This window comes from Dendrobates tinctorius, unplaced genomic scaffold, assembly GCF_039654945.1.
Source record: "Dendrobates tinctorius isolate UK_male_01 unplaced genomic scaffold, ASM3965494v1 ptg000117l, whole genome shotgun sequence".
Classification (NCBI taxonomy): domain Eukaryota; kingdom Metazoa; phylum Chordata; class Amphibia; order Anura; family Dendrobatidae; genus Dendrobates; species Dendrobates tinctorius.
This window is the reverse complement of record NW_027361785.1, coordinates 2,149,686-2,177,598: the sequence shown is the minus strand read 5'-3', so window position 1 is coordinate 2,177,598 and position 27,913 is coordinate 2,149,686. Positions and strand designations below refer to the sequence as shown.

General features: G+C 43.0%; 1 protein-coding gene across 3 annotated transcripts in view; it reads left to right on the top strand.

Moving 5' to 3' along the window:
• UXS1 (UDP-glucuronate decarboxylase 1) overlaps positions 1–26,625 on the top strand; it is a 102,828-nt gene extending 76,203 nt beyond the window's left edge. For 2 of the 3 annotated variants that reach the window (XM_073590480.1, XM_073590481.1), the window contains exons 9-16: positions 270–391; positions 1,407–1,526; positions 4,800–4,843; positions 10,618–10,678; positions 12,027–12,084; positions 21,929–22,032; positions 25,551–25,662; positions 25,766–26,625. In XM_073590480.1, the coding sequence (XP_073446581.1) occupies positions 270–391; positions 1,407–1,526; positions 4,800–4,843; positions 10,618–10,678; positions 12,027–12,084; positions 21,929–22,032; positions 25,551–25,662; positions 25,766–25,800 (656 nt within the window). In that variant the 3' untranslated portion in view covers positions 25,801–26,625. Of the gene's footprint in view, positions 1–269; positions 392–1,406; positions 1,527–4,799; positions 4,844–10,617; positions 10,679–12,026; positions 12,085–21,928; positions 22,033–25,550 lie in introns of all 3 variants that reach the window. The other variant, XM_073590482.1, reaches the window with a different exon arrangement.
• The last annotated feature ends 1,288 nt before the right edge of the window (positions 26,626–27,913 follow it).

Sequence of the window (27,913 nt, the reverse complement as noted above, 5' to 3'; positions counted from 1 at the left end):
AGTTTCCACTTGGACTCGCTTCCAACATTGTTCCTGCGTCTAATTATATTTCCCACTGTTACCCCCTGTGTCAGGCTGCAGAGCAAAAGATAGTCCACACTGTGATTAATGATATCATGTCGTTTTTTTTGGAATCTTTGGCCTTTTATGTTTGTTGTTTGATGTAATAGTTCCTTGTAAAGCCCATATTCTGTATTATGCTTCATATTTCATTAATTACATTCACTTTTAGGAAAAAAAAGTAATCTCCTCCTATATTTCATAATCAGATCCAGAAGTCCACCCTCAAAATGAAGACTACTGGGGACATGTGAATCCTATTGGCCCCCGAGCTTGTTATGATGAGGGAAAGCGAGTAGCAGAGACCATGTGCTATGCTTATATGAAACAGGTTGGTTGTGATAGTAATACATAGAGTATTTTTCTTCTCACCTCAATTTCTTTTAGAGCTCTTGGCCGAATTTCCAAGAAAAGTGAAATACTATCATTCCTCATTCTTTTTGTGAAGACCTCAAATTTCAGTCTATATCAGTCTTTGAGGTTGGGTTTCTGCCATAACTTTCAATGATGTTGAGTTCTGTGGTGGCCAGGCCACTCTTCTGGCTGCCAGCCACGTCTGGATACTACAATATCTTGATCTTCAGCAGTGAGCCTGAAGTTGTTATATTATTATTTATTTATTTTTTTTTTTTTAATTTCCAATCCAATAAATTTCAAAGGGTATTTCATTGTGTAAAATAGAATGTGTTAATACAAGTGACAAATTACAGAATCCATTAACCATAAATGAATACATGCAAAAACAGCAATAAACCATAAATCACAATAGACATAAATAGATGAGTATTGCAAAAAAAACCACCCCATATTACATCATATGTTGCAAATCTGATCTATAATTTAAACCTTTCGGTGCACGAGCATCAAGAAGCAGGATCCATTTAGCCTCAGCTGATAATAGTACAGTAAACCAATCACCACCTCGCTCCGCTCTGTTAATTCTCTCTATGCCCCTCACGGACAACGTAGATAGATCACCACCGTGCACTTCTGAGAAAGTACACATAAAAGCAAGCCCGATTCATTGTCCGTGCACTCTCACGATGCTGCAGAGCCAAAGCTAGCTCTGCTGGCAACAGTGGACCGTTTTGGCCAACTGTGCGGCTATGCTGCTGGTCTATCTTGTCGGTCATTCCGGAACACCCCCTGTCAAGCAAGAAGCCATTAGGCTGGTTAGTGGTAGCCCCCCAAAACTCATAATGAAGATAACCCTGTAATGTAATGCTGGGGACAGAAGTGTTAGAAAAATACATACCCGTACTTATTTGTCGGGTGGTGTTTTGCCAAAAAAGTCAAATTTTTACTGGAAGAAAATATGGTCTCTAAACTGTTTCTCTTGTTGGCAGGAAGGTGTGGAGGTCAGAGTGGCTCGGATATTTAATACGTTTGGGCCACGTATGCACATGAATGATGGAAGAGTTGTCAGTAACTTCGTACTGCAAGCACTACAGGGAGAGCCGTTAACTGTAAGTACCACATGGCATATAGTACTGGTCTTATAAATGAAGGATGGTGTAAACCTCATGTACATTCCCCATTTCCACAAGTTCTATTTTCTGCACCAAACCTTTTAGTGGTATTATAGGAAAGAAATTGGTCTCTTTACCAAACATAATGGAACGAATAAAGATGAATCCACTTCATGAAAAAACTTTTAAGATAAGAGAAGTTGCATTACTAGCAAATAAAATTGGCCAAAGTTGTAATGCCAAGTTTTTATGGAAGACATCTGAAACTCGTTCTTCTCGTCCGCCCTGCCACCTCGTCCATCACGTCCGCTCTGGCACCTTGTCTTTGGCCGCCTCGTCCGCTCTGGCACCACAGTGCTCTATATTATGACTGCAGTATATTAAAAGAATAAAAAGTTTGATGTGAGGGTTTTATGTTGTAAAAAAAAAAGTATGTATGTATGAATTTTAGTGGGTGTTTTTTTTTTTTTTTCTTCCCCCCCCCCCCCCCCCCCCATCAACTCAGAATATTTTCGTTATTCAGTGTACTCTATTTGATAAAGAAAAATGTCATACAAGACTGCAATTCATCTTGCAAAGAATCAAAAAACCTTCATGCAGCTGTGTTGGAAAAATAAAATTGTGGATCTTGAAAGTTAACGAGGGGAGAAATATCTTCTGCACCTTCAAGGTGTTAGGGTGGTTTCACATTAGCTTTTAAGGCCGCAGCGTGGGCCTGCGCACGGCCGCCGCTAAGGGTGGTTTCACATTAGCATTTAAGGCCGCAGCGTGGGCCTGCGCACGGCCGCCGCTAAGCCCCGCCCCCTATCTTTAGCACTGGGGACGCAGGCCATGCGCAGGTATGTGTTTGGCGGCGCATGCATCCTTTTGACGGTGCGCCGAGCGCACCAAATTGCAACAGGTTGTGTTTGGCGCTGGTCGGCGCACCCGTCAAAAGGACGCATGCGCCGCCAAACACATGCCTGCGTCCCCAGTGCTAAAGATAGGGGACACAGGACGCATGCAGTGTCATGCGTTCATAGGCGGAGCTACCGGCAGAGGTGCGGCAGGGGGAGGGGCTTAGTGGCGGCCGTGCACAGGCCGACGCTGCGGCATTAAATGCTAATGTGAAACCACTCTAAGCCCCGCCCCCTGCGGCGCCTCATAGTTGCCCAAAAGGACGCCCAGGACAGGCATTGCTCGTCTTCAGTAACACATCAACATCAATTGATAGTTGGAATAAATAGACTGCATTCACCACATCTTAAGGTGCAGGCTTTATTTTCAAGTGTAGGGGTGTGCAGTATAAGGTTCTGCAGCAGCTGAGGTGTGCAGTATGAGATTCTGCAGAACAGTATGAGGTTCTGCCCCCCCTAGTTTTGATCCTGGCTAAAACCGTTTCTTATAGATATGGCGAACCCTCAGGTAACCCTAAATGAAGGTCAATGGACACACGTGGCTGAATTGAAGGAATTGCTTAATCACCTATTTACCGTGACTAAAAAATTACAAGCTGAGGATTTAACTCCTGGCATTTTCATAAGGGAGTGGAAGAACTTGCTATTTTGAGGGTCCCAAAGAGGAGATTTAATCGCAGATGGCATTTCTGCTTCAATGAAACGGAGAGACACACAGCTATTGAAAAATAAAATTTTTCTGGCAGCTGTTTGTGGACCCAAGTCATCGTATATTGCTTGATGATCAACAGCTTACTAAAGGAAAAGAAGCTCTGACTGAGGTAGCAGTTAGGATGAGTGGCCTACAGGAGAACTGCCAGGCGCAAGAGGACTTGGGTCCTGACAGTGCTACTGCTGCCATATCTTCATTCTCATCAGATGAGAAGTTTGACTTTGACAAGTATTTGGATGATATGGAGCAGGCAAAGCGTTGCTGCAAGGAAAAAGATTTCACTCTGTCTCCTATAGCAAGCAGATTGACCATATTTCAGCAAAATGTTTCACTTGCTCTCAAAGAAAAAGAAAAATTCAACCGTTCATCAAAACTGACTCTGCATGAGGCAATTCCTTTATACCCAAGTTAGTGTAGAGAGGTTGTTCTCTGGCCTTAAAATTATTAGGTCAGATTTGAGGTCATCTATGAAGGAGGATCTGATGGAGGCAATTCTATTTCTTAGAACAAATTCATAGACTGCACAAATGCTATTTAGTATGTTTTTGTTGAAAACTGTTTTTTGCCACTTACTTAGTTTTACATAGAGAGATATATATATATATATATATATATATATATATATATATATATATATATATATATATATATATATATACACACACTGTATCTATATGTAATCGATATTGCATAGTGTAGTACGTATTTACAATTCATTAGTTTTTTGTGTTCTAAAGTTGTATTCCAATAAATATATATTATGTTCTATCTAAATGTCTTGATTATTGTATCATAAAAATGATTACCGTAAATGTCTGATGTTCACATTGTACTACAATAAATTTTTCACTTAAATATAAGCAATATATGTGGGAGTCGGAGTCGTGGAGTCGGTGTAAGGGAAATTGAGGAGTCTGAGTCGCAGGTTTGGCTTACCGACTCCACAGCCCTGGTGAAACCACCCTTAGTGAAATTCTTTCTCAAAGTCTGTGTAAGGCTAGTTTCACACTAGCGTTTATGAGCGCAGCGACGGCCTGCGCACGGCCGCCGCTAAGCCCCGCCCCCTGCCGCGCCCCGCCGGTAGCTCCGCCCACCGGCGCATGACGCTGCATGCGCCCTGCGTCCCCTATCTTTATCACAGGGGGCGCAGGCCGTGCGCAGTATGCGTTTGGCGGCGCATGCGCCTTTTTGACGGTGCGCCGACGCAACCAAACTGCAGCAGGTTGCGTTTGGCGCAGGTCGGCGCACCGTCAAAAGGACGCATGCGCCGCCAAACGCATACTGCGCACGGCCTGCGCCCCCAGTGATAAAGATAGGGGACGCAGGGCGCATGCAGCGTCATGTGCTGGTGGGCGGAGCTACCGGCGGGGGCGGGGCTTAGTGGCGGCCGTGCGCAGGCCGTCGCTGCGCTCATAATCGCTAGTGTGAAACTAGCCTTATTTAATTAGCTTCCTAAGGTTTTTGGAGGAGTTTTATTTACAGGCAAGAGTTGGTAGAAGACTGCCTCACAAGGTTTTATCATCTATTATTCCATTTTTCCTACTGCATACATGATGTTATAAAAGGAATACAGTTAATTCTTATTTTTGTATTGGGGATAAGGGTCTTTTAAAATCCTTTTTTTTTACCATAAAAGTAACTGTTTTAATTTTTCTTTTGTAGGTTTATGGATCAGGATCACAGACTAGGGCATTCCAATATGTCAGGTTAGTGTGTGTGTTATAGAAGATTTCATATTCTGCCACCATTGTTGGGTCATTTCACTTAGCAAAGCCATAGACCCTTTCAGCAGGATTTTGCCAATTAAACTACAGATATTGTCATGTTGGCGCTGTTACACTGATTAAAATGATACCTGCGATGTGTTTAGGCTTCTGGGTGGGCTTGTGGGGGTCTTTTCTTGGTGCTCTGGCCTCTTCATTATCATTCTATGCTTAAATGATAACCAATAGTCACCAAACCTTCCGTGATCTGCCTTCTATTTTAAATATTGCGTCTGTTCAATCAATATAAGGTCTTATATAAAAAAAAAAAAAAAAAAAAAAAAATTCTAACAAAATGCCACCTACTTTGTGCAGAGAACCAATGCAGAAGCACATAAAAGAGGCTGTCATCCCCGCTGTGCTAATAGGCGCACACAGGATTGCTCTCAGTATATTTTGAATTTGCCATATATACTAGAGTATAAGCCGAGGCACCTTATTTTACCATAAAAAAAATGGGAAAACTTATTGACTCGAGTATACGCTTAGGGTGGGAAATCCAGCAGCTACTGGTAAGTTTCAAAAATAAAAATACCCATATAAAGCTCCATAAAGTTGATGATGGCCCCCATAAGATGCTCTATACAAAAATATGCCCCATATAATGCTCCATAAATTTGATGATGGGCCCCACAAGATGCCCATATAATGCTGAAATCTAGTTTATGCTGACACTATACCCTATATTGCTGCTGCTACAATAAAAAAAATACATACTTGCCTCTCCTTGCTGACCGCTGCTCCTCAGCGTTGCCATCCCTCTGCAGTGACTGTTCAGGCAGAGGGCGCACACTAATCAGGTCATCGCACCCTCTGACCTGAACTTCACAGCCAGAGAACGGGGAGAGGTGAATATCGCAAGTACCAGGGGGGCCTGAGAAAGCGGCGGCACAGGCACCTGGCCCCCATAGCCTATCCGGAGACGCTGGGGAACTCTGCACTGCATTGGGGAACAAGTAAGTGGGACCGTGACTCGTGCATAAGTCGAGTTGGGTCTTTTTCTACAAAAAAAAAGGTGCTTAAAAACTCTGCTTATCTACGAGTATATACGGGAATAGTATTAGAATAATAAGTTCCACCTCACTATTAAAATATGATGAATATTAATTTTCTGTCTGACTTCCTAGTTGGGGTAAGAGTGTGTATATACATAGGGATATTGATAGGTGATACATTGGTAGATTTGTAGCTAGATCCATATATCAACCAAGCGAATATCTAGCTATATAATTACCAATCAATGTATCGCCTATGAAGCGTTTCATTATCTTAAGAACGTGTATAGCTATCTATTAAATATCAAATCTGTCTGTATCTTCACCAATTGCCTTTACCATGTATTGGTTCTGTATTCAATATTCCCATGTATATATACATACACTATCTTATCCTATCCCTATCTATCTAGGTAATCAGCCAGAAAATTAATTATATTTTATTATATTAGCACATGGGATGGAACTTAATATTTTAATACTAGCAATACAAAATATGTTGGGAGCGATCCTTTGTATGCTGCGCTCCTAGGTGCAGCAGTGGTGACTGCTTCCTCTTTTTCCTGCACTGGTCCTCAGTACACAGTAGGCAGCGCATGTACAGAATGAGAGCATCACTTGCCAATAAATGCTTCTGCGCCATTTTGTTGACCAGTTTTGTTTTTTCTGTTTTTTAACTCCACTCTGACTGCACACACAACATATTTAAAAAAAAAAAAAAAAAAAGTCCAGCAAAGATTGCACAACCACCAAACTGATTTATTCACCTCCGATATCATTTTAATCGGTGTAACAGCACTAACATGACAATGCCTGTAGTTTACTTGGCAAAATCCTGTTGATAGGCTCCCTTTAGCTATTAAGATGAATCTGTCAACATGTTTTTGCACCTAATCTGTGAGCAGCATAACAGACACAGACCCTGAACTCGGCGATGTGTAATTGACTGGGCTGATTCCTGTAGTTTTCATAAAATCCACTGTTTTATTAGCAGGAAACTATCCCTAGGGAAGTAGTAATCCTGCTGCCATGTTGTCCTCCATATTCGTGTGGGCTGTATAGCCCCACCCCCCATCACTGATTGGCTGCTTTCTGCCTATGCAGACTTCCTCCGTGAAGCTCCGCCTACGTCCGCATACTTTTGCATGCGGCCTGCGTGCCCTATCTTTAACATTGAGTACGCAGGTCGTGCTGATGCCTCGTTTTGACGATGCGGCGACCGCATCAAATTCCAACATGTTGCGTTCGACGTGGGTCGCCGTATCGTCAAAACGATGCATGCAGAGGAATCCGCATACATCTGCACGACCTGCGTACCCAATGTTAAAGATAGGTACACAGGCCACATGCAGGAGTATGCGGAGCTGACCGGAGGAGGTGCGGCAGTGGGCGGAGCTTCAGAGGAAGTCTGCAGCTCCTCCATACGCAAATGTGAAACCGGCCTTAAACCTGTTTAAATTCCATGTAAAGGAGGTTTACAACTAAAATTATATAGGTATGAGAAAATGAAAGATAATTAGTAAAGTGGGAAATGAATGTGTGCCAAGTCATCTGTGAATAAAAAATTGCTGTTAATAGTTTCTCTGCATGGAATTCCTTGGGCGTTGTGGCTGAGCAAAAGGCCGGGGTCAGACTTGCAAGTGCAGTGCGAGAAACTCGCTTGAGTCTCTCGCCTCAATACTCGGCACTGCCGCTGGCACTCGGGGCTGGAGTGTGCGGCTGCATGTCTTTCTATGCAGCTGAACGCTCCGATCTGAACCGCTGGCGGCAGTGCCGGGTATTTGAGGCGAGAGGCTTGTGTGAATTTCTCACATTGCACTTGCAAGTGTGACCCTGGCCTAATGGTGAATTACTGCTCCCTTATACATGATGTATCTATGTGGGCATTCATACTGGATGGAGGGAAATGTGGGTATAACATTTTTAGATTGTATTGCCCTCTAGTGACTAATCTGTGTATTTACTAAGATATTGTCTACAAATGCATGTTTCCATACTTTAATCGCCTAACAAAGCCTGAAGCCTCTTCTTTTTCAGAATAGTCTTGCATTTAGTAAGTGCACTTTGTTGGTTCTCTTTTGTAAAAGTTTATAAACTAGCTGTAAGAATTTGGTACTTGGCTCTTATCCTATGAATACATAACTTCCGAAGTGTTCAAGCTCTATTCTTTTGGGATTTGACCTCTGAGAAATACTACTTCTCCATTTATTGAATCAAGAAATTTGCCCCAACAAAATGTCATACCTTCATGTACATCATGGAAAAAATATGCCACATGTCTAGATTACTCACTTTTGTGGAGCCAGTTATAAAAAAAACACCAAACACCACAGAATGGCATATAATATTAAAAATATATTTTTATTAGACAGCATTAAAAAATTCAAAAAGAAAAGCACTGGAAAAAATGAATGAGGGACAAAACAACCATAGGAATCCACTAAAAATGATTAACAGATAATCAAATCTAAATTATGCCAAGCTGAATTTAATGCTGAATGACAGTGTCTGCAATCCTGAATGTAAACAAATTACTGCTAAAGTGCCCCGTTATGTTCAGGATATATTGCAGCCCAATCTACTAATGAGATAACAGCATGACTAATGTGAATAAACAGTCTAGGTAAATCATCAGAGCCATGATTAGCATACCTAAGGTAAGGTAGGTGGAAATCCCCAGACGTCCCTCTACCCCGACGCGCGTTTTGCACTGCTTCCTCGTGTTTGGCGAGCCCCCTCATGTGCCTAAACGGTGGAAAAACAAGTTACTCAATTTTGGAAACTAGACCCCTTAAGAAATATTTAGATGTGTGTTGAGCAGCTTCAAGTGTATCAGATAACCCCTATGTCTTGGAACGCAAGCTTCGATGGTCTGTGGGCGTAATCTCGAATTTGGAGAGCCCTTGATGTGCCCAAGCGGTGAGACCCCCCCCCCACACACACACACACACACACACACACGATGCCCCATTTTGGAAACTACACACTTCAGGGAATTTATCTAGGAGTGTAGTGAGTATTTTGAACCCTTCTGCCTCACAGAATTTTAGAACATTGAGACATGGTAACAATGTGTTTGCTGCAAATTTGTCAGGTACACAAGGGTTAATGGGTGAAACCATTTATTGCGGTGCTGCCCCATATGTTGTCAGAAATTACTGTTAGATCACATGTCAGAGCTGAGAAGGAAAGAGCACGATTTCGCTTTTGGAGCACAGATTTTGCTAGAATATTTTTTGGGCGACATTTGCGGAGCCCCTAAGGGTGACCTCATTGTAGAAATTGCGCCTCGCAATGAATTCCTCTACGGTTGCGATGACTATATTGTAACATCCAAGCCAGGCTTTTTCTTCTAGAGAACTGCAAATCTGCCCATAAATTGTGCCCCCATACAATGTGCCCAGCTTGTGCTTCTGGCAAATATACCCAAAAATTAGATGCCTTCTCTCCAATACAAGAATGCCAAACGTGGCTGCTTACTTTGGTTAAGGCACAGGGGGGCTCAAAAGGGTTGGGGGTATTTAGCTTTGGGAGCGCAGAATTCACAGGATTTTATTTGAGAAGGTGGGAGCAGTGTCTCTTTTCCAGAGACTTTGTTCTTCCAGTAACGTTGGAACCCCCTATAGTCCCAATGACGGACCTGAATGGGATCTGGTTTTGAGAAGGGAAAAATTAAGGTTTTTATTGATAACATTTTGAGGGACATAATAAATTTCGATCACTTTCAGTTTAAGGCTAAGATCACATTCTTGTGTTCTACGCTGAGCATTTGCATCGGGGTTTCCTTGTAAATCCCACAAAAATGCGTTTCAGACGAAACCTCTAACGGAACCACTCACCCGCTGGAATCGCAGCAGCGCTATTCCCTTATTCCTCATCGTTTTAAAACTGCAATGAATGAATAGTTAAACGGTGGTCGTTAAGGTTACTTATGTATCGGCAGTTGTTAAGGGGTTAATCCAATTGCGAATGAGATCAGACTTGAAGATTACTGTTCACCAAAGGAAACAATTTAACTTGAAGGAGCTGGTGCCTTTTTGCCTTGAGGAATGGGCAAAAATGAGGTGAGAATCTCTTGGAGACTTATCCAAAGCGACTTGAAGCTGTAATTGCTGCAAAAGGAGGCTCTACAAAGTAATGACTTTATGTGGAATAGTTATGCATACTGAAGTTTTCTGTTATTTTGTAATAAAACCAAATGTTTACAGTTGTAGGCATGTTCTTCAAAAATAGTGAAACTGCAGGTTGTGAGGGTAGCGAAACACGAAAAATGCCTAGGTGGGTGAATACTTTTGCGAGCCATGGTGCCTGTATTGGTTAAAGGGGTTGTCTAGCCTTCTAATAAATTCCATGTGTATGTAGACTTCTGAGAGCGGGTGGTCACATGACTACAAGTATGTTTTGCGAGTAAATCATGCTCAGTCTCAATACAGATGAAGTGAGCGAGACCAGGCACGTCTTATTAGAATGTGGCCAGAAGCATTGAAATCGCTTCATTGTGGTCACATTACTTCCCGCTGTCACTGACCACGCTGTAGTATCTTGACAGTCTGTAGCAGACGCACGGATAAGATTCAGAAGTCAAGTGACTGCCTACTTTCATCAGAAGACCGGACAATCCCTTTACAAAATACAGTACCAACAGACCATAGTTCCAAAAAGTAGTAACTAATGGCAGACTTTAAGAAACCTTAATGATGTACTGGTTCTTCTCTCTACCAGTGACCTGGTTAATGGGCTTGTGGCTTTAATGAACAGCAATGTCAGCAGTCCAGTGAATCTGGTAAGCTTCCTTTTCTGGGTTTACATTTACATTCTGCTGTAATATTTCATTATGTAACAAAGTATATATGCGAAAATACAGCCTTACCATATTTTTTGGCAGGTTGTGCTTTTTTTTTTTTTTTTTTGCTAGAATTCTGGCAAAATCTTTCATGAATCTGGGATTAAATGTCAATCATTCCCTCCTTTTACTCCTGGGTGTCGCTTAAAATATTAAAATTGCATTTGTGATTCCAACCTTAAGGCTGTGTGCCCACGTTGGTTTTTTTAAGCGTTTCTGCAGCATTTGTGCCAGATCAGACGCTGCAGAAACGCTTAAAAGATGCTTCAAATTAATTAGCATGCGTTTTTGGCTGTGCCAATGCATGCGTTTTTAACCGCTCAGGAATCGCTTAGCAGCTAAAAACGCAGCATGCTCATTAATTCCCGCATTGCTGAGCGTTTTTAGCCTTCCCCAATGTTCCCAGAAAACGCGTGTCAAAAACACGCAGCTTTTTGGCAAAAACCGTGCGGAAAAAGACGCGCGTTTTCTGGGAAAGGGGATCCGTTTCCTGAGCGTTTAAAAACGCTAGCATGGGCACATAGCCTAAAAGTAAAAAAAAGAATAGAGTAAAAGGGCATGATTTGACCGCAACATATCTTCTCTCCTATTAAATAATGTAACTCTGTTGGAGGCTTATTTATGGGTATGTTCTGGGGATGGATCGCATATTTTCAAAACATTTCTCAAAGTCAAATTTTTAAAAGATTTGAAGATCCTGGCAAATTAGTTTGCAGTATTGCAATTTGCCCTAAAGCCTTCAATTGCCTGAAAAGACGTGTAGTAATGTGAGATCTTCAAGGCTGTATGGTTACAGCCTTAGTAATGTCAGTGATCTCAACATATAAGCTGACATTTCTATTCTTATTTTTTATTTTTAAAAGCATTATCATTTTGTAGCATTTTTTTCTTTCCACGATCGCAAATGTTTTAGGCTCGTGTCCAAAATTAAACCGCTTTCCAGTATAACAGAGCTGCGGATGATGTTTTAAGCATATCTGTAGTGTAAATTGACAAGCAGTATATTGCGAGTGATGTAAATTGACATGCTCTGGATGACTCAAAAGCCAGGGAAGCATGTATCCACATTAGTATGTAAGGGAGGCAACAAATTGATCGGCACGTGACTCGCTGAAGGGTAAAGCTAATCTACAATATCATTATTTCGTACGTTACTGTTCATTTCAACTGGTAAAGTAATTGGAGTCTAAATAACTGAAAGTTTTAAAGCTAATCATTAATCTCAGCAGTGAAGATATTAATTACAATTTGCAATTAAAGTTTTAATCTTCTGTTTTCTTCTCCACAGGGAAACCCAGAAGAGCACACCATCCTGGAATTTGCCAGATTAATTAAGCAACTTGTAGGTGAGTTCTCGCCCCATTGAGAAATCCTGCTAATTGTTGATTAGGTGTGTAATGACGAGAAGAAAAAAAAAAAATATATATTTATATATATATATATATATATATATATATATATATATATATATATATATATATATATATATATATATATATATATATATTCCCTCAGACTGTAAATGGGGGACTTGTTAGTCCACTCAGTATGTGCACTGTGTGAATTGCTGATAAAGGGCTTTGATTAGTATTGATACCATTTTTTTTCTTGCAAGTGTTTTATTGATTTTATAGCTGAACCCAATGGCATGCACTATGGTTGGCTTGTAACATTGCCATATCCCAGTCTATAAATATCTAATTAATCCCATGGAATCATTTGGATGGTGAAGATAAACCTACAGCTAAGACCTGTTTCACATTTCCGTTGTTGGCGGTCAGTTGACATCCGCCGAAACCGAAAAGTAACGGATCCGCCTGCGTTATGTGACATACGGATGTTAGCGGCCGCTATTTTGGTCGGACTCGCCGAAAATGCAAAGCGATGGAAATTTAGAGAAATTTTTTTTTTTTTTTGTCGGCGCTTCCAGAACGGTATTTAGGATTAATATGCTCGGCAGGGAAAATCTGACGGGCATGTGTGCTACAAAGTAGCGGACCGTCGCTAAAAAAAAGTGTTGCATAGTCCGTCCCATCCGCCCGTGAGACGCTAACATTTTGACGGATCCGTCAAATAACGGGTGGGACGCACGACCGTCAGTTAAGATCCGCCGCTAATGTAAGTCTATGGGGGAAAAACAGATCCGCCCCTTTTTTGGCGGATCTGTTTTTTTGAAAATTGGCGGATTTTGACTGACTTCAAAAAACGGAAGTGTGAAACAGGCCTTAGACTTCTTCTGCCATGTAGCTGTCCAAATTAAAATGTATTATTCCAAATGTCTGTTTGTCCTTACAACACATATCTTTGTATTGAAAGGGAACCTGTCACCATGAAAGTGCTTTGAAATCTATTGACATTGTTATAGTGAAGGCGCATCTGCGCAGATGTATACTGAACGTTTGTGTGAGCGGTTCAGTATAACATGTATCCATTCATATCCTTGCGTGTTCTTGGCTAGAGGTCCAGTGGGCTGATCTGATTACTGTGTATTTTCTTTTGTTTTATCAAATAGCCCACAATTTTCATAAGATGCGGTTTTAGAAAAGTATTGTGGTTGCGCTGCAACTCCAAAACTTGTGCAGCAAAAATAGTATCTAGTATATAAACTGTTAACCCCTTAACCACCAGTCGATATGCCTTTTAATGGCGGCAGTTAAGTTTACTTAAACCACAGCGACGTTAACGGTGCTGATGAATAAGGGTGTAGTGCCCCTAGAGTTGGAATTTTCTCCGGGGTCTCGGCTACCGGTTTATTTTTACCGACCCCGGTGTTGCGATCGCCATTAACATCAGAGGAGAGATATGCTGGCCGGCCCCCATAGGAAATTTTTCCTATTACTTCATTTTGATCACTGTGATAGGGTCTATCACAGTGATCAAAATAAAAAAAAATAGTAAATCAAACCCCCTTTATCACCCCCTTAGGTAAAAATAAAAAAAGTAAAATAAAATGTATTTATTTCCATTTTCCCATTAAGGTGAGAGTTGGGGTGTTTCCACTGTGTAGGTACATCAGGGGGTCTCCAAACACGACATGGCACAACCATTGATTCGAGCCAGTTTTGCGTTCAAAAGTCAAATCGTGCTCCCTCCCTTCTGAACCCTGCCTTGCACCCAAACAGTGGCTTTTCCCCACATATGGGGTATCTGCGTACTCAGGAGAATCTGCAAAACAAATTTTGTGGTCCATGTACTCCTAATACCAGTCTAAAAATAAAAAAAAATTTGTTCCAAAGTAATTTTTTTGTGGAAAAAGTAAATGTTCATTTTTTCCTTCCACATTGCTTTCGTTCTCATGAAGCACCTGATGGGTTAATAAACTTCTTGAATGTGGTTTTACGTACCTTGAGGGGTGCAGTTTTTAGAATGGTGTCACTTTTGGGTTTTTTCTGTTATATTGACCCCCCCCAATGTGAGGTGGTCCCTTGGAAGAAAAAAAAAAATTTGTAAATTTTGTTGGAAAATAAATCTCTGGTCAACAAAAAACCCTTACAATGTCCTAACAAAAATAAAATTGTGCTGACGTAAAGGTAGACATGTAGGAAATGTGGTTTATTAACTATTTTGTGACATCGCTCTGATTTAATTGTACAAAAATTAAAATTTTGGAAATTTCACATTTAGAAAATTTTGCGTGTTTTTTTTCATAAGTGTAAGTTATAGTGATGAAATTTTATCACTAACATGAAGTACAATATGTCATGAAAAAAATTAGAATCAGTGAGATCCGTTGAAGCGTTCCAGTGCTATAACCTCATAAAGGGACAGTGATCAGAATTGTAAAAATTGGCTTGGTCATTAAGTACCAAATTGGCTCTGTCACTAAAGGGTTAAATGTTGCTGTTTTTGATTGTTTTTTTTGTCTCCATTCTTGAAATGCAAACTACTCTTGCATATCCACTTTGCCCCTGGAAAATAAAGGAGGTCCCCTGACTGTGACCATGCTGGGTGCTGGACCTCATTTGTGACATAAGTAAGACACGTGACAAAAACGGACGTTATTCAGACAATGATCATTTTTCTAGTACAAAAAAAATGACCAATTTTTCATTAGTGTTTGTCACTTAGTTTTTTTTTTTCATCAGTTTTTTCTCATATGCAAAAGGAAAAAATAAAATTAGACTTACCTGTAATTTGATTTCTAGGATTTCTCCACGACCGCACCATAGGAGGATACTCCCCGCCCTAATAGGGACAGGAAACACAGGTGTCAAATGGCCCCCCTCCTTCCTTTCCAATGTATTTATAAAGGACTACACGGGTATGCTTCAATATTTTACATCGCCCAAATGAAACCACAAAATAGGGTGGAATTGTAGGTTCCTAGAAATCAAATTACTGGGAAGTCTAATTCTATTTTCTCTAGTCATCCTCCACGACAGCACCATAGGAGGAATGCCAAAGAATCATTTTTAGGGAGGGAAAATGGCTTGGCGAACTTTGCTTCCAAAGGCCAAACTGATATTAGACTGTAAATCTGGTCTGTAATGTTTTGAAAAAGTATGGACCAAGGAACAGGTGGCAGCTCTACACATCTGATCGATGGAGGCACTTACCCTCTCAGCCCATGAGACTGATACAGCTCTGGTGGAGTGTTCTGTAAACTACTCTGGAGGTACCAATTTTCGGTTTTCTTAAGCTTCGCATATTGCCGCCTTAATCCAATTTGCGATTGTGCTTTTCAAAGCTTTCTTTTCCTTATATTTCCCACAATGTTATATGAAGATTTTCTGGTTCTTCCTCCAGAGTCTTGACCTTTTGAAGATAGTGATGGACAGTTCTTCATACGTCCAGTGTATGAAACTCCGTTTCTGTACTATTGGACGAGTTTTGACAAAAATAAGGCAGTATGATTTATTGGGACCTATGGAACTCCGAGGATATCTTGGGTAAAAAGGATGGATCTAGGCAAAAATAAATCTGTCCTTTTAAGGTTCTTAATTATGATTCTCTGAGCGGGCCTGTAGTTCACCCACTCTTCTTGCTGTCGTGAAAGCTGCTTTCCTAGAAAATCTATCGAAGTCTATAATTTCTATACGTTCAAATGAAGGTACTGTGAGGCCTTTGAGAACCACATTCAGAACCCTGGTTGGGACCTAATTAGGAACCCTAGGTTGCAGATGAAAGGCTGATATCAAATCTTCTCACCCAGCGATAGTAAGCTAGAGTCTGATCAAAGTACAAGCTGAAGGCTGCAACTTGGACTTTCAAAGTGCGAGTCTTCAGACCTTTCTCTGTTTCTAAAAAAAAAAAAAAAAAAAAAAGCTTTGCCCCACATTCAGATGTAATTCATTTGGTGGGTTAGAACCACACCAGAATATGAATGTTTTCCAGAACTTGTTAGATAGAATTGGTTACTGGCTTCCTTGAAGTGTCTTTACTAGGAGTTAGTGAATAGCTTCGGATAGCACCTAATCCAAATGGCTATAGCGCTTACAGAATAGCTGCATCGAGAGCCCGGATACCAGGAGCGCTCCTTATAATCAGCTGTTGGGTGCTACAGCTGCATGTGTTGTGACTGTCACACAGCCGCGACACATGCAGCTGTGGCGTCGAACAGCTGATTATCGGAAGCTATCCAGGTTCCCGATGCAGCTATTGCGTAAGCGCTATAGCTATTCGGATAAGGAGTCATCCAAAGCTATTCTCTCATCCCTAGTCTTTACCACCTTATAATAATCTTTATTTTTATATAGCACTAACATTTCGCAGCGCTTTACAGTTTGCACACATTATCATGACTGTCTCCAATGGGGCTCATAATCTAGCTTCCCTTTCAGTATGTCTTTGGTATGTGGGAGGAAACCCACACAAACACGGGGAGAACATACAAACTCCTTGCAGATGTTGTCTTTGGAGTGACAAATCGGCCCTTGGTGGAGACGTTTGGTGAAATAACCCATCTGCCTATAAATTGATCAGAGAGCTTCAGCTTCTTCTTGACCTATGAGGCGCTACTAGTATGGTCTTTGTCTTGTCCCTCCTTATTTTCTGCAACGAGGGGAATCCAAGAGAACTTGAAGTTCCAGCAGTGGGTGAAAGTATCCACCGCTATGCATGTCGTTCTGGTCCAGAGAGAAGTATTTTCTCACTTTTGTATTTAGACGAGTAGCAAACAGGTCTACTTCTGGGAGACCCCATTTTTCTGTTAACACCTGAAATACTCCACCATCTAAGCTCCATTCTCCTGGGTGTATCGTTTTTCCCTTTAGATGGAATGCAGATATGCAGAGCACATGTCGTTCTGCCCAAGCAAAAATCCTGCTTGAAATTGCCTTCATGCTTTCAGGATTCGCGCTCCCTTGGTGTCGCAGATGAGCCACTGTAGTCATATTGTCCGAATATACGTTTTATACGCATCCCTTTTACAAAGTCAACTGCACCTTTTAGTGCTTCTTCTACCGCCTTCAATTCCCTGAAGTTGTAAAAGCAAATGCTGAAATCTTGGGACCATACCCCCTGGAATGTGGCATAGGAGATCATGACTCCCCATCCTCTTCCACTGGCATGTGTTGTGACGGTTGATAGGGGATTTTGATCAAAGGCTACTCCCTTGCTCAAATTCTCCAGGTTGAGCCAACTGAGGGAGGCTCTTACTCAGCCTGGTAAGTGAAGAGTTATGTTGGATTGCAAGCATCTTGTGTGAGCCTGAGACCAATCTACCGCTGGGATACAGAAGGTCATGGACCCTAGTGCTAACTTTGTCCCTGAGAGATACTTTTCTTTGCTGTTATCTTGGACCGTATCAGTATTTTTCTCCTTCGGCAGTTGACACATCTGGTATTGTGAGTCTAACATTATTGCCAAGAAGATTTTCCTTGTGTATGGAACCAGATTGGATTTTTGGTAGTTTATTAACCATCCCAAAGATGTAAGAAGACCCAGAACTTTTCATATGTGGCCCTCGTGGGCAGTTTCTTATTGGCCTAGGAGTAGCTGGTCATCTAGGTAAGTCACAATGCAGATGTTTGTTCTGGAAGGATGCCATCACCTCCGCCATTATTTTGGCGAATAGCCGTGATGCTGAAGAAATGCTGAACGGGAGGACTTTTAACTGATAGCGACGTATTTGCTGTCCCTGAGCTACTGCAAACCTCAAATATCTTTGATGTGTTAGGTGAATGGGGATATGATAGTAAGCATCCCGGAGGTCTATGGTCGCCATTAAGAAGCCTTGTCCTACCAATGGAATGGTGCTTTTTAACAATTCCATCTTCAACTTCCTGTACTTTATATGCATATTTAGAGGTCTTAAACTTATTATCCTGTTTCGTCTATTTGTTTGTTTTTTTATTAGGAACACGTGGGAATAATGTCCTGTTCAGCAGTGTTTTCGGAGCTGGGGATACCACCCCAGCGGAGAGTAACTTTTGGAGACCAGACATTAAGGTACTTTGTAACTCCTGAGATGACAGGGAGGTTACTTTCAATATTTGTGGAGGTCTGGAGGAGAACTCTATATTTATCCTGGTTTGGACTGATTGCTGCACCCTTTGAGCGTAAGAAGTTCCCACTGGGGAGGAACACTGATACCAACCCCCTATTTCTTGATGTTGTCTCTGGTAGAGTAAGATGTTTCTGCCTCTACCTGCCTTGGGATAGCTCCATCATCTTGGTTCCCCCTTTGCCCTATACGAGGACTGTTGATTCTCAGAGGGATGAAAGGACTGCTCTTAGGCACTTTGGGTTCTGGCAGCACTTTCTTCTTGTCTATTGCCTTTTCCAATAATTCCTCTAGGGCTGGACCAAACATATACTACCCTTTTGAAGGTAATAGAGCAAAGTTTGGTCTTTGAGGGATGTGTCTGCCAATAACTTCAGCCACAACACTCTAGCTGAATTTGATAAGACTGAAGATCTAGCTGCCATCTTTCCGACTCTGTGGAGGCGTTTACCAGGAACCCCGTGGCTTTTTGTGAGAGGTATAGACACCAATAGCTCTTCTCTTGAAGTACCCATCTTGAGGTGTTCTTCCAGCTGATTTAGGCCCCGGAACATTGATCTGGCTACACAGGTGGATACAATGTTAGCATTCAAAAAAGACGCGGACGTCTCCCAGGATTTTTTCAGCAGACGATCCGTCTGAGGAATCTTAAAAGGCAAGGTCATCTTTTTTGCTGCTTGAATATCCGCTTTTTCCCACTTTTGTCTAGCATTTGGCTTTTTTCTCCTCCAGCGGGAATCTTCCTTTAAGCTCTGTAGGTGTTACTAAACGCTTTTCCGGCAGTTCCCACTCATCCAGTATCCACTCATGTACGTTCTCATGTACTGGAAATACTAACTTCTGAGTTCTTAGACCCCCAAACATTTCATTCTGAACTGTGTTTTGAACAATCTCTTCTTCCTCTACATTTATAATTGTTCTCACCGCTGTCAGAAGCTCTTCCATATCTTCTGATGCAAAGTAATCGTTTTTACTGCTTTATGACCGTTCAGTCCCTAAAACAGATTTGCCTTCTTCCCACCACTCACTAGTGAAGAATCTTGGACCTCCCTGAGAGTCAGTCAGACTGCTCCTCCATGGATATCTTCTTTTTTTTTGTTTCCTCTGATTGCTGTGAAGAACTGGGGAAAAAGGCTGGGGATGGTTTTTGGACTTCCTGGCGAAACATTCCCCTTAAGGCTGAGTTCACACGGGGCGTTTTTTTCGCGTTTCCACGGCGGTTTTAACCGTGTGATTTTGCCGCGAAAAATAAGCATCCCATGCATTCCTATGGGATTCCGCAATGCTGTGCTAATGCTGCGGTTTTTACCGCGGCGGAATCGCTTTGCGGTAAAAACCGCAGCATGCTCATTAATTTGCGGAATTGCGGCGATCCCGCACCCATAGGAATGCATTGTTCCGCTTACTTCCCGCATGTGGCTGTGCACAACATGCGGAAAGTAAGCAGAACATTTGCGGATGGTACCCACGGTCCGGAGGAGAGGAGACTGTCCTCCAGGCTTTGGGTACCATATCCCTGTAAAAAATAGAATATAAAAATAAAAAATATTGTTATTCTCACCCTCCGACGTCCCGCGCAGTCTTCCCGCTTCTCTTCACGCTTTCGTTCCCAGTAATCCTTTGCGAAAATGCCCGCGATGGCGTCCGTTCTCGCGGGATCGCGAAGTCTCACGGTCATTCACGCGACGTCATCGCGAATTACCGCGAGACGTCGCGATCCCGCGAGAACGGACGTCATCGCGGGCATTTTCGCAAAGGATTACTGGGAACGGCTGCGCGAGACGTCGAAAGGTAAGAATAACACCGTTTTTTATTTTTATTTTTTTTTTACATACTATCTTTTACTATTGATGCTGCATAGGCGGCCTCAGTAGTAAAAAGTTGGTCACACTTGTCAAACACTGTGTTTGACGAGTGTGACCAACCTGTCAATCAGTTCTCCAAGCGATGCTACAGATCGCTTGGAAAACGCTAGCATTTTGCAAGCTAAGTACGCTTGCAAAATGCTAGTTTTTCCACGGGAAAATCGCGGGAATTTAAAATGCGATTTTCCCGCGGACTGGAATTCCGGAATTCTCGCGGTAATTTCCGCGAGTTCCGGTACGTGTGCACTTAGCCTAACTCTTCTATCAAAGAGGGCTGTTCCTCTTTAACAATTTTGTTTGTGCAGTTTTGACAGTCGTTTCTTGTGTAAAGAAGGTAATTTAAGACAGATGGCACATTTATGGGACAACTTGCCTTTCCTTTTTGGAGCAGGATCCTCCTCTCCCTAAAGAGGAGAGAAGACACTAGTAAGTATAACTCCCTAAGGACATTCCTGCTTCAAAGATACAGATACCAAAGTCAGGTACTTACTGGGTTCGGGACCGCACTGGGTTCTGCAGATACAGAGCATGAAGCACGACCACCCTCCAACATAGCATTCCTTGTGGTGTCTTCAAACTGGGCTACTTGTATAGGTGCCAAGATCCCAGCGCGACATTCTGATGGGATGAGCCTCCCCCTCTCCTTGGAATGTCCTCCAGGTGCAGACAATTCTAGCCATTATTGGTGTGCTCCACTCAGATTCCAGGATGCCAGGTGCGCATCGATCCACTATGCCCCGGCCAAGCACAAGTGCCCCTTGCAAGTGGTACTTCCAGCGGTGCATTCCACATAGGAATGCAACCGGAAGTGACTTCAACTGACCACGACACTGCCTGCGTCTGACATCACTTCCAGTTACAGCCCCTGACACAACATGAGGTGGCAGAAAAAAGGGGAGCTCGGAGGCCCCCGGCTCCTGCCACCCTGCTTTACTGGAAGGCGCAGTAAGGGTAGAAGAGTCCCGTGTCCAGAAGATACTGGAGCAGCTCTCAGGAGGGGAAGGCCAGAGCGATCGCCTCAGCTGCCAGGCTTTGAAAAAGGTAAGCTAGGCAGTCTGTTGGAAGCCACAGAGCACCGCAGAATGACCTCATCATGCCCCCTAGGGACAGGAAAAAACCACTGGAGAGAGGAAGTGGAGGGGGGGCGCTATTTGAACTGTTTCCTGTCCTGTTAGAACTGGGAGTATCTTCCTATGGTACTGTCGTGGAGGGTGACTAGAGAAAAGCTAGGCTTCTCAGGCTTTTATTATCAAATAGACAGCATGTGATATGGCTCCAAACAGACAAATTTACAAACTTGGCTAGTTTGTCAGATTTTGAACTGGGTTACAGACCAGAGTTCTGCCCCAAAATAGACATATTAACTGTGCCATAGACTAGAATATGTAAAAGTTCTATGCTTGAAAAACACTTGATAGAATTTGTACGTGTTAAATTGGTGTCTGAATTAGGGTTTGGCAGAATATCCTAGGCCAGCCTTTTTGATCCATGGGAAACATTGGACACTGTGATACTGCACTTAAAATTGTCAGATTTATAAAGATCAGCACACAGATTTCCACTAACTTGGTCCCGTGTAATTTTTTGTACTTCGTGGCTGCCATCCAAGGAAGAGGAAACTTACTGGTCCGTCATTTCAATGCCAACATAATGGGTACTTCTTGCAATTACATAGACCCCTCCAATATAATGGTAAAATGCACTTCATGACATCGCCGGGGTCCACTAATCACAAGATGCCGGCATTAGTGTCATGCTGCCCTTGTTCAGGTGCAATTTTTCTCAAAGTACATACTTGGCAGGGGTAGTAATAATCTTTTTTTGCTTTAATGGTTCTGCAAAAACTCAAACCAGTCTTAACTGTTTATTCTTTCATGAAAGGGAGTGGTGGAGATATACAGTTTCTTTCAGAAGCTCAAGATGATCCACAAAGGCGAAAACCAGATATCCAGAAAGCCAAACTTCTACTTGGATGGGAACCTGTGGTATGTATACTGGATCTAATCATAGCATTATTGCCTCAGTACAGTTAGGGTCCCGTTACACATAGTGACGCACCAGCGATCCCGACAACAATATGACCTGGTCAGGATCACTGGTGTGTCGCTACATGATCGCTGGTGAGCTGTAAAACAGGCAGACTCACCAGAGATCAGGACCAGCAAGGACGCGGGTAACTAAGCGCGCGCGTCGCTTAGTTACCCGCTGTGTACCCTGGATACCAGCGTGCTCGCGCTGGGAGCTGGTATCCAAGGTAAACAGCGGGTATCTAAGCGACGCGCGTGCATAGTTACCCGCTGTTTACTTTGGATACCTGCTCCCAGCGTCTGCTTACAACGCTGGGAGCTTGCTGATCGATGGTCTCCTGCTGCCACACGAAGCGATGCGTGCTGGCCAGCGGGAGACCAACGATCAAAAAATGGCCCAGGGCACTCCTGCACGATCAGCGATACCTGGTGGGGGGGGGGGGGGCGGTCGCTGATAGGTGTCACACACAGCGAGATCGATGCTGAGGTCGCTGTTGCATCACAAATAGTGTTGAGCTTTCCGATACCGCAAGTATCGGGTATCGGCCGATATTAACTGTATCGGAATTTCGATACTGACTTCTGATACTTTTTTCGTATCGGATATTGGAATCGGAAGTTCCCATAAAGCTTTCAGCCTGCTCGATTTGATTTAGCCAATGGGAATCCTCAGAAGTGTGGGCACATCCTGTTAGGCATGTTAACTATTGGCATGGCTGTGATTAGCTGCTGGAATGACGTCATCATGATGTGCGGTCTGTGCCGACTGCGGGGGGGTCTGCACGGGCCTGCCGGGGGTCTGTGCCGGGTGCCTGTGCCGGCTGCCGGTGGTCTGTGCGGGCCTGCCGGGGGTCGTGTGTGTGACAGTGATTGACACATTAGCCAATGATGGGACAGTAGTAGTCCCATCATCCGGCTAATGTGTTGAATGTAAAAAAAAAAAAAAAAAAAACATGCTACAGACTCACCAATACTTGTCACATTGTTCCCCGAAGCCAGTGTCATCTAAGGAAAAATATGAAAATAACAAACCACCAAATACTCCCTGATCCGCAGAAATCCACCCACGAGTGAGTGTCCCACGCCGATCTTCCGTGGAGAGCAGCAGCATCAGCTGATGCGACCGCTCTCTAGGGGCTCAAGGAATCCAGTGTCGGGAGGTTGGTATCCTTCCGCACTGTATTCCTCCGCCACTGTAAAAAAATAGTCCCTAGTCTCACTTTTGGCATTGCTGTGTGAAAAAGTTCCCATGCAGCATTTGCCATAAAGTGAGACCAGGGACTATTTTTTTACAGTGGCGGAGGAATACAGTGCGGAAGGATACCTACCTCCCGACACTGGATTCCTGAGCCCCGTAGAGAGCGGTCGCATCAGCTGATGCTGCTGCTCTCCACGGAAGATCGGCGTGGGACACTCACTCGTGGGTGGATTTCTGCGGATCAGGGAGTATTTGGTGGTTTGTTATTTTCATATTTTTCCTTAGATGACACTGGCTTCGGGGATCTAAGTGACAAGTAATGGTGAGTATGTACTCTGTTGTATGTACTGTATGTCTATATGTATGTATTGTATGAATGTATGTATGTTGTATGTCTGTAGCATGTTGTATGTATGTAGTATATAAGTATGTTGTATGAATGTAGTATATATGTAGTATGTATGTAGTATGGTTTTTTTTTTTTCTTTTTACATTCAACACATTAGCTGGATGATGGGACTACTACTGTCCCATCATTGGCTAATGTGTCAATCACCGTCATGGTAGCAGGCATAGCCCGATGGGACTTGAAGTCCCATCTGACGATGCCCGTACACAGCCCCCCCGGCCGGCCCGTACACAGCCCCGAGAGACTGTACAAGGACAAAAGGGTTTTTCTTATTCCGATACCAGAAGTCCCATAGACTTGAATGGGACTTCAGGTATCGGAATCGGTGATACCCGATACTTTTTTTTTAGATCGGCCGATCCATTCCGATACGGTATTTTTCAGAAACGGCTGGTATCGCTCAACACTAGTCACAAAACTTGACTCAGCAGCGATCTCGCTTAGTGTGACGGGGCTCTAGAGATTAATCTAATATATAAAGCTCAAAGTGTGTGTGTATGTGTGTGTATGTGTGTATGTGTGTATGTGTGTGTGTGTGTGTGTATGTATGTGTGTATGTATGTGTGTGTGTGTGTGTGTGTGTGTGTATGTATGTATGTGTGTGTGTGTTTTTGTATGTCCGGGATAGGCATCCGCACCGTCGCAGCTACAGCCACAAAATTTGGCACAGTCATACGTCTGGACCCCGAGAGCATCCTAAGCTATGTTGTGAGGTGAAATTTCAACCCCGCGCGTTCCAATTCACCAAACAATTTTGCCCCTATCTACATACTGGGGGGAAAAGTGTGTGCGTGTCAAGCCCCGCCCCTCATTGTGATGTCACAATGCCCCTATTTGCATACTGGGGAAGCAGTGTGCAAGCTAAGCCCCGCCCCTCATTATGATGTCACAATGGTTGCCATGGCGACGCTGATGTCATCAAAGGTTACAAGCCCCGCCGCCGCTCATTATGATGTCATAATGGTTGACTATGGAATGGAGGATGTGTGAGTATATGGGCACCGGACTATGGGATGGAGGATATGTATGACAGGTATATGGGCACGGGACTATGGGATGGCGGATATGTATATGGGAACGGTACTATGGGATGGAGGATGTGTGATGGGTATATGGGCACTGGACTATGGGATGGAGGTATGTATGACGGGTATATGGGCACGGGACTATGGGATGGCGGATTTGTATATGGGCACAGGACTATGGGATGGAGGATGTGTGATGGGTATATTGGCACTGGACTATGGGATGGAGCATATGTTTGACGGGTATATGGGCACGGGACTATGGGATGGCGGATATGTATATGGGCACGGGACTATGGGATGGAGGATGTGTGATGGGTATATGGGCACTGGACTATGGGATGGAGGATATGTATGATGGGTATATGGGCACGAGACTATGGGATGGAGGATATGTATGATGGGTATATGGGCATGGGACTATGAGATGAAGGATGTGTGATGGGTATATGGGCACTCGACTATGGGATGGAGAATATGTATGATGGGTATATGGGCATGGGACTATGGGATGGAGGATGTGTGATGGGTATATGGGCACTCGACTATGGGATGGAGGATATGTATGATGGGTATATGGGCACGGGCCTATGGGATCGTGGATATGTATGATGGGTATATGGGCACGGGACTATGGGATGGAGGATAATTATAATTTTCTATAACTAACCACAGTTAGTTACTATGCCCGGGCAGCGCCGGGCTCTTCAGCTAGTAGATACTATAAAGTTTTTATTTCTTTCACAAATGTTTTTTTTATTTGCTTTATTATTCTTGTTGACTCCTTGGTGTAAGTTCGAAAAGCTACGGTAACATGGTTTTTCTTGCTATTCATTCTTCTCAGGTTCCACTAGAGGAAGGCTTGAATAAAACCATTCACTACTTTAGCAAAGAACTTGAATACCAAGCAAATAACCAATATATACCCAAGCCAAAACCAGCAAGAATAAAAAAAGGTAGAATGCGACATAACTGAACACTCCGTGAAGAAGAGGGGCTATCTTGATGGTTTACAGGATGTAATTTTTGTTCTCCCTTTCCCCTTGTTTCTTTTACAAGAAAATAGACTTCTGAGGGGGTATCATGAAGAATAAAACTGGAATTTCCCTATGAAGCTTGCTTTAAAGGAATGGATGTGCCTAATAACATTTGAGAACTGCAAACATTGCCTTGCACTTTTTAAAGATGTCTTTCTATGTACAGTAGAGTAGGAAATCCATGGAAATCTCCACATTTTATATATCTTGCTGTGACTGTTTTTGGCAACCGTCTCAGGACAGGTCAGCCCTATTGCTGGTGGTGGGGCCAGCTAAGAATCACCATATAGTCCTTTTCAGACTCTGCCGAGTACAACGGGTTTAAATTACTAGTTTCTTTTTGAAGCTGAAGTGAACATGGAAATAAAATTGCCAATTTATTTATATATGTATAAAAGATATGGTAGGTACTAAATATGGTATGTACTCTATGCATTACATGGGGCAGTCTTGTAAGGGTCCACTCTTTCATACTGCCAATTTAGATATACACCTGAAGAGTGAAAAAGCTTTGTGGTTTTCTTTCGGCTTTTTTTTTTTTTTTTTTTTTTTTACTTATCTTTGTTCTCCTCAATGTTCACAGCTGTAAATTTCAATTTGAAAGCAGCTCTGATAAATAAGAATATTTTGAATCACTATTGTGGTGTTAAGTGTCTTCTTGGATAAAGAAAATAAAGTATTATCAGTTTATGGTGGTTGAATATGCTATTTTAATAAAATAAGAACAATAGTCAACTGGTGCTTATCTAGTGCATATAAATTTACATTGCTACTTTGAGTATATAATATTTTCAAGGTAAGGTGCTGCAATTTATTTTTGTATTAATACTTGATTATATATCGTAATCAATAATTTTTAATAAATTAAATTTGCTGTTTTTATAGCTGGCTATTGTTTCTGCAGGCACTGGGAGCTGCTGTTTTCATTTGCTGTTGTGTAAGTGTCTGAGCTTGAGACTTGCACCCCTCAAATATGGCAGCCCCTGGGCATAGGAGTTGCAGTTTGTCAGACCACATCTCATGCCTTGTGATGCCTCTAGCTGTGACCTGGGCTGTTCATGTCACAGCTATGGTAGGAGATCAGCACCATTTTCTTGAAGCCCATAGCTATGCGGTGAATTTGTCTCCCCCTGCAGGCTGTCACAGGAGATGCGAGCTGTGGGGGTTCTCAACGGACACTACTTTAGCTTCCACAGCTCAGCTGGTGCAATTGCACAATACCGCCTGTCGTCATAGGATGAGTCGGGAGGAAGAACCATCGGCTGCCTTTTATGATTTCACCTCATGCTCCCTGAACACACTTACAGCTCCACCGTCAGGGTGGAATGAACTCACAGCTGTGTTCAGGATTTCACTGACCCCATGACTACCTACTGTTCTGGTCACAAAGAAAGGTAAAAAATGTTAAGAGCTGTAATGATAGGAGGGAGCAGCCGCAGTCATACATTCCAAGCAGTAATTTACTGACTGTGATCCCGGAGCGCAATGCCGTCTGGTCGGTGCAAGATCAGGTTTCTCATCCACACACCGCACCAACCAGAGCTTTCAGAGGTCGGGATTGCAGTCAATAAGTCATTACCTGTATTCTCTTACAGGCTGCCTCCTGTCATTACTGCTTAGACAAATCTAGACTGGGACTAAGGCCCCCATCACACATGGCGAGGCACCAGCGATCCCGACAACGATATGACCTTTGTCAGGATCACTGGTGTGTCGCTACATTATTGCTGGTGAGCTGCCAAACCGGGAGATCTCAGCAGCGATCAGGACCAGCGACGATGCGTGTAACATGCACGCATGTTGCTTAGTTACCCGCAGTGTACCTTAGATACCAGCGTGCTGGTGCAGGGAGCTGATACCCAAGGTAAACAGTGGGTTTCTAAGCGCCATACGGAGCTTAGAAACCCGCTGTTTACCTTGGATACCAGCTCCCAGCACGCTGGTATCTAAGGTACACAGCGGATAACTAAGTGACGTGTGTGCTTAGTTACCCGCGTTTTACCTTGGATACCAGCTCACTGATCGCTGGTCTCCCGCCTGCCACACGCAGCGACGCATGCTGGCCAGCGGGAGACCAGCGATCAAAAAAATGTCCAGGGCTTTCGAGCACGATCAGCGATGCCTGGCGGGGGGGCAGTCGCTGATACATGTCACACAGCGAGATCACTGG